A 7421-nucleotide genomic window follows, 5' to 3' on the forward strand; every position below is an offset into this window, starting at 1 on the left:
CCCCCCCCCCCCCCAAACACACGCACACAAGCCAACAACAGAAAATCTATGCCACCACCGCTTCCCTCTCCACCACAATGCCATCAAAACCATTTATCAATGGATTATTATCAACCCAGTATTCCATAATTCTTTCTATTTACCTCCACTAATTACAAATGCAGTTGTTCTTTCCAGGATATTCTGGTTGTTCGCATTACTAGGATGGAATTAGCAGCTCGACTTTTTGTCTCATAATATCCAATTAGCAAGGTATGTGGATGTCTAGTAATAAAAGAGCCTCTTCTTATTTCCCCCTTTTATTCTGTTTCTCAAAGAGCATTAAGGCATTTCATGCTTTTTCACAATTTTTATTCCATTCATACAAACAACCATGATTAAAATGCAACCTTGATTCTAATGAAAGGAAATAAGCAAAAGTTTCAATCCCATTCCCCTAATTCCTGTCTGGACTTTATTGAGACAAGTCCAACACACCAAGCACAGCCTTAAGGCTTTGGTTTTCTAGGTCTTCTAAAGTAAGGCACTATAAGGAGTTAAAGACACGTCTTAATTCAAGCAATTGAGGGCAGATACCTTCTCAAGAGAAGCAGCCTTTGCCCTGAAAGATGCCTCTAGAAACTCAGCCTCTTTCTTAAGTCTTCTTATCTTCTCAAGGTCAGAACAAGCAGCTTTTAAATGCTCTCCAGAACTGTTCCTTGACATATGCAGCTGCTTAAGCAATCCCTCTAGCCTTATTAGAGCTTCTTCGACACTCTCCATTGCCTAAAATGAATTTTGAACATTACATCTTCATCAGCATCCATTACAGCTGTATCATGAAGTGCAGATTACTGAATTTCAAGGATATGAATACCTTGTCAAAAGAATTTGGCTCATTCTCAGTCCGTGAATAAGCTCCAGAATGGTTCCTGTGCACATTCCTCAGCACTTGTATATCAAATGATGTAAAGATTAGGATGGTGATGGCTTTCCCTAAAATTATAGCCAAATATTCCATGTGTGCTGTTTCGGATAGTATATGCAGTAGATCTATTAAATAGAGAGAATTATCTATCTACTAAACTTACTTCTCTATCCCAAGTTCTGTCATACACTTCTTTATCTTGACATGCCTGAAAAGTTGAACAGGAAGAAACTTATTAATTTCTTCTTTATCAATATCCAGCTCATTATTTTTAACAATGATAAGTTTTCATTACATTGTTGAAACGTATCTGGCTGCCTTGACATTGGCAGGGTTCTCCAGCCATCTGCTATATCTGATGAAGCTCTGAGTCCAGTAACAGCACACATCTAACACTAGCAGTACAGCTTCAGAATTCGGGAGTTCTTTACTTCTATGCTCAAGTTTGCACTTGGTATTACTGCTAAATCCGGGATAAAAAGGAAGCCAGTCTAGCTCTTCACACACAACCTATCATATTAAAGCTTTTAGCTTTATTTGCCATCAATATAATTCCTAATCATTTGATCTTTCATAAACATACTAACCTCTACATACAGTTGATAAGAACTTATTGATGAAAGCTGAGGGTAATATAGAATGCTGCCACCAATTAGGTACCTGTTTTACAGAGATGAAAAAATCACATAAATCTGGGAATTAGACTGCCTTAATGTATCAAGATATAGTGGACTAACATTAAATAGTTCACCTGATAAGTCCTTCAATAGGCTCATCCAGAAGATCGTACCCATTTGCAGATAGAAAAGATTGTGTAGTTTTCCCCAAAGCAATGAAGAACCCAAATATAGCCAAATCTCTCTCAAGCACCTATGACATCACCGTAATAGCAATTAAGATGTGAAAATTAAACTAAGGAGAAAGACAGATCCTAATGATATGTGCATGTGATTAAATGCACACTAAGGATCAAGAGAATAAATGATTTCATAGGCTCACAAGTCATCATGGACCTAAGTGGAAGCCGCATAAGCTCTATTATAGAGCATTAAGCTTTCTGTACAGGCCAATTGCTCAACCCTTTAATAAGGAGGTATTGGGTTCAATCGCTGGAAAAGAACTCCTTGCCCTTTTTGAGACCTTGCATGACATATGGTCCTCTTCCTTACCCACATGCAATATGTCTAAGTAATTACAATTTCCAAGCCCCAATGCAGCAGGGAAATATCCAATAGAATAAAAATCTATAACTTCATGGTTGAAGATGTCTACCAATGAAATCAGATATACATATTCAGAAATCAGAATATTTAGTCAAACTAAAAGCTCAAATTTCATTAGTCGCCTGTTAATATAAAAGTATTGAAGCATATAAGGTAAAGTTGCAAGACTAAGCATAAGTGCCTAACCTCAATACTTTCAGACGTTGTGAGTCTGGACCATATTCTCTCCCGGTCTATAGCTTGTCGTAGTTGGTTCTGGATAAGACCAACCCAAAATGCAGCCTCATCATTGCCTTCCTGATCATTTCTCAAATTGCAAACTGCAGCTCGAGGACCAAAGTGGACAAGAAATTCTCTACGTAAACCAGTATTCTTTAGTGAATTATAAGCTTTTTCTATAGGGATATATTCAATAAGCATATCCATCAATCTTCCCAAGGTATCAGGAATAATAGAAAAGAATTGTACACAAGAAACTTTTGCTGGACCAAGTTTAATAATTGCTGCAATGCAGCTCAAAACAAGCATGAGAAGTGTAACATCACTAGTATTGTCAGGAGAAGAAGACACTCCTATTCCAGTCCTGGAACAACAAAAATTATATTTAGGGAAAACAAAAACAAGTGTGTTTTATACACATCTATATATACAGAATTACATTATGTTATGTACATTAAATGACGTACACTGCAGTTGCAGCAACAAAGCGCTGATCACTCTCAAAATAATTAACGAAGGTGGCCACCACTGTGGGGATTTGTTCAGACCAAAACCATTCATACGCTTCAGGTTGTTTTGCTAATAGTTTATCTCTAATTACACTCTCCAGGGGAGCAGTTTGCTTCAATACACTACATCAATACAATAGTAATGTTTAAAGTTAAACTTTGGCTTTCAAAAAAAAAAAAGTTAAACTTTGGATGATGAAAAGCAATGACAACAAAGCAGGAAGACTGACAGACCTTACTTGACAGAAAACATGAACTACTAGTGGAGGATTGAGAAATGGTTGCTTACATGATTTATAGTCCAAAAATCAAACAGTAAAAGAATATAAATAAGTGCAGCTTCTATTAATAGTGATAAAATAAAAGGACTAGCACATGGGAATTTTTCATTATCAAGTTGAGATATAAAGTTTATGCAGAAAATGTTTGCCTGTTCCTTCACCCTAGTACTCTGACATTCCTCATTCAATGCTTCTTCTCCTTCACCAGAAACAAAGGGACTTTCAAGGTTGTGGTTAAAAAGTTTTACACACGAGTCATGTGGAACTGAAAAGCAGGGTAACCCTGCATTTGACTCCGCATACATAATGATTTTTTGGAACTTGGAAGGAAATTTTAAGATCGTCATTATGGCATGCAAACTTTTGATCATTCTCTAGTTTCCAAGTTTCATTTTTTTAAAAAGCTAATAGCAAATTCATATAGCACATAAATGTGCTGCCTAAAAATAAATGAACATTACAAGAAAACTAATGGTACTAAAGATGGACTTGGTTATTATGATAAGTAGAAATTACCTCTGCTGGATGAAAACATTGATATCTTTGTCTCTTCCATCCCCTCGAGATGAGACATCATTTGCTGCTTGAAGTAGAGAGTATACAGATGCCTGAACCAACCAAGACAATAATGATCATAATACAATAAGCAAAAATAAACACAATGAAAAACATTCCCAGAGGGTGGTAGTCTACAACTCTACATTCTACATCGTCACGATGGGAAGGTAAAGTTTATGCACTCAAACTTCACTTGTTGCAACAGATCAAACGGGCTAAGATAAAAATAGATTTAATTGTTTGGAACGGAGGTATTAAGGACACCATTATTGAATGGAAGTCAGAAAGCAGCCCACGACACAGGTCAGAAAAAGTAAAATTACTAAAATCCCTGTTAAATAGCAATGACCTACCTGATAGGATAGCACCTTCACCCAAGCAGTGTTGTCTACACCTAGCCAGGCAGTTGAGAACCATGACATGCTTGATAATGATCCCTGTTGTTTAATTCCAAGCTCAAATAGCCTGGCAGCATCATGGATTGATTGCAAAAGTCCAGAACTATTGTCCTCACTTTGCAGAGATAGATCAAGTTTCATTCTCATTTCCTCAATCTCAGTGCTAGTACAAGCTTTAGAACTTTGATTAACTGTAACCCCATCTTCAGCAGAAGCAAAAGGCAAAAGGTGTTTTATCTTTCTTGATTTGCGAATCTTTATGCAATGTTTCCTAAAATCTGGCAATATGTGACTTATAACAATGTATTCCTTTTGGAACAAAGAAACCCTGACACGGACTGTCTTCCTTGCAAAGCATCTGTTAAAAATATAAAAATAAAAATAAAAATACAAAGGAAAAAGAACTTTTTCACATTTTATATCAACAAAAGAAAACAGATAAATCCACAAGCTCATCAGAATCAATGAAACTAAATAGAAACATGATATACAAAAAGCTCTTTGCCACTGTCTGATTCTTTCATTTCTTTTTCTTGATTATAATTCGCATAGTTCTTCCAGAGGCTTAGAATTCGTGCTGAATAAAATCATCTTATGATGAAGCAGAAAATTTTCAGATACTAATAAGCAAAGCACCACTTCAGGCATTTATAAGGCAATATTTGATAACTTCCAATATAATACAAGTTTCAGCTCTAAAGCTTGCTTATGTTCACATCTGTGAATTACAGCAACTAGTTCAAGTTTCTTTAATAAATTCATTGATTCAAAAAACTTCAGTATGAAAATAGCATTCCGTCTTACATAATTTTAACAGATCACTAACACAAATTACAGCTCTTTTTTTTCAAGTTCCTACTCCAGTCAAAATCTAGCACCACTATCTTTATTCTCAATCTAACTTGAGAAGCAAATTTTAAGTAGTGTAACATCAAAAGAGCAATCCAATTCACTTCCCTTCACCAGCATATTCCAACTTTCAAATCACTAGAAGTCCACCGTAGCAAACCTAATCCAACAACTCCACGCATAAATTACGAATCACAAACCAAGCATAACCGCTGATAATTCGACCAATCAATACTTCAACGAACTTGCTAAGTAATCTTCGTAAAAAAACTCACATTAGAACCGTAAAATTTGCGTGTAAATTATTATTTAACCAGCAAATAAGAAGAATCCAGTTCCTTCAGCTACAATTTAAAGACATAGCTAGCAACAATACGAGCATTGTTTAACAAAGCGCAAAATCGAAATTAAGGGGAAAAAAACAAACAAAAGCACAGAATGTTAAATAATTCACGGAGAAATTGAAGGCGATGACCTGGAGGAAGCGAAACTTTGATGGTGCAGCTTGAGTGACATCGGTGAGAAAGAGGAAAGGGAGGGAAGCTCAGGAAAGATAAATGAATAGTTCTATGGTGTTTTGGGAAATGCGAGAAAGAATTCCTTAATGCGGTAATGCGGACGGGGAGGGTGAAACTATTTTTGGAGAGGAAGAGCAGTCTGTGTACGGACGTGGCAATGACGTGGCGCGGAGGGTTTTATCCATATACGTGGGGATGCGATCCATCACATAACTGTTGGTTTCTCGATGCTTCCTTCTCAGTCATTGATTGGATCATTGTCCGGACCTGCAGAGTGCAGACCAAGATTTTATATGGATTTAATATACAGTTTTACTACACGTATTTACCATTCTTATTCGCGAACACTAATTAATTATTTTTTTCAATGTCGATATTATTACAAATGTGTCTACATTAAAAATTTTAAGAATAAAAATTTAAAGCAGAGAATGAGAATACACATAACATTTTCTATTAAGGGTGTGTTTGAAAACTCGAAAAATGACTTCTGAAAAATATTTTTCGGTTTTCAGTGTTTGGTAAGAGAAGGGAAAAATGAAGTCAATGGAAAATGATGCCTTGGTCAAAGAAAAATATGGATGTTTTGGGGGAAAATGATTTCCTTTTTTTTGTTTTCAAAAAAAAAATGATTTCCTTTTTTTTTTTTTAGGGAAAGTCATTTTTCAAAGGATATGCACATGCAAAATTTGTCAAAATAGTGTCTTTTTAATTTGTCAGTACTTTAGTATCCCAAGATCTTTAGTTTGAAATTGACTATGAAGAAACATTTTAAGAGATACAATACCAGCGGTGTCACTTCCAGTGATGACAATGTCATCCACATAGACCACTAATAGGATAATACTTGCTTTAGAGCGTTTATAAAAATTAAAAAAAAAAAGAATAATCAGACTTTTCCTTCAACATGCAAAACCTCTCAATCACTTGACTGAATTTTCCAAACCAGGCCCGGGGGCTTTGCTTAAGGCCATATAGAGATTTGTGAAGTCGACAAACCTTACCATATTCATTCCCACTGATGTTTGGGGTCCTTATCGTGTTATGTCTAAATCTGGGTTTCAGTACTTTGTTACTTTCGTTGACGACTGTTCTCGTATGACTTGGTTATATTTCATGAGGAGTCGGTCCAAATTCTTTTCTCATTTTCATGTTTTTTGTGATGAGATAAAAACACAATTTGATGTTTTTGTTCGTGTTTTGAGAAGTGATAATGCGAAAGAGTACTTTTCTGATCCATTTTCCTCTTATATGCTTGAACATGGTTTCTTAGCTCCAGTTTTTCCAATCATGTGGATTATCACATTCTGAATGAAATAGGATTCAAGGCTCCTATTCCTGCAAAGATATGGTGTGACAATCAGGCGGCTCTCCATATTGCAGCCAATCATGTCTTCTATTAACGAACCAAGCACATCAAGTCATTTCATTCGTGAAAAGATACAACGGGACTTAATTTCTACAAGATTTGTGAATACAAAAGAACAATTAGGAGATCTTTTACAAAAGCCATGAATGGATCCCGAGTAGATTACTCATATAACAAGTTAGGCATGATCAATATCTATGTTCCAACTTGAGGGGAGTGTTAGACATTATAAATGGTAGGAATATATTTAGCATGATATTAGGGGTTAATGTGTATATTCGTAGTTACTATATAGTTTCTTGTATAAATATGTATATTCCTTACTTATATATGAAAAGTATGGAGTTATCCATTCAACAATAGTCAAATGAGTAAATGTGATTTTTTTTTTAAAAAAAATGGTATAATCAAAAGACAAATGTTTCTTACTCCACGTTATCAAATTTGTTAACATACATAAATTTTTATATTTATTACAATGTTAAAAAAAAAAAAAAAAAAAAAAAAAAAAAAAAAAAAAAAAAAAAAATTACACAAAAAAAAAAAAAAAAAAAAAAAAAAAAAAAAAAAAAAAAAAAAAAAAAAAAAAA

The 7421-nt window shown here is 34.8% G+C and overlaps 1 protein-coding gene across 3 annotated transcripts in view; it reads right to left on the minus strand.

Moving 5' to 3' along the window:
* The window catches only part of LOC116030112, a 13458-nt gene extending 7767 nt beyond the window's left edge, over positions 1-5691 (minus strand). For 2 of the 3 annotated variants that reach the window (XM_031272250.1, XM_031272249.1), the window contains exons 1-11: positions 5420-5691; positions 4051-4453; positions 3656-3747; positions 2817-2981; positions 2317-2713; positions 1659-1777; positions 1495-1567; positions 1203-1417; positions 1071-1115; positions 857-911; positions 577-765 (exon numbers count right to left, since the gene is read on the minus strand). In XM_031272250.1, coding sequence (XP_031128110.1) covers positions 577-765; positions 857-911; positions 1071-1115; positions 1203-1417; positions 1495-1567; positions 1659-1777; positions 2317-2713; positions 2817-2981; positions 3656-3747; positions 4051-4453; positions 5420-5460 — 1794 coding nt within the window. In that variant the 5' untranslated portion in view covers positions 5461-5691. The remainder of the gene's footprint in view (positions 1-576; positions 766-856; positions 912-1070; positions 1116-1202; positions 1418-1494; positions 1568-1658; positions 1778-2316; positions 2714-2816; positions 2982-3655; positions 3748-4050; positions 4454-5419) is intronic. The other variant, XM_031272248.1, reaches the window with a different exon arrangement.
* Between the last annotated feature and the right edge of the window lie 1730 nt (positions 5692-7421).

Source organism: Ipomoea triloba, chromosome 9 (assembly GCF_003576645.1).
Source record: "Ipomoea triloba cultivar NCNSP0323 chromosome 9, ASM357664v1".
In the NCBI taxonomy this organism is placed as follows: Eukaryota; Viridiplantae; Streptophyta; class Magnoliopsida; order Solanales; family Convolvulaceae; genus Ipomoea; species Ipomoea triloba.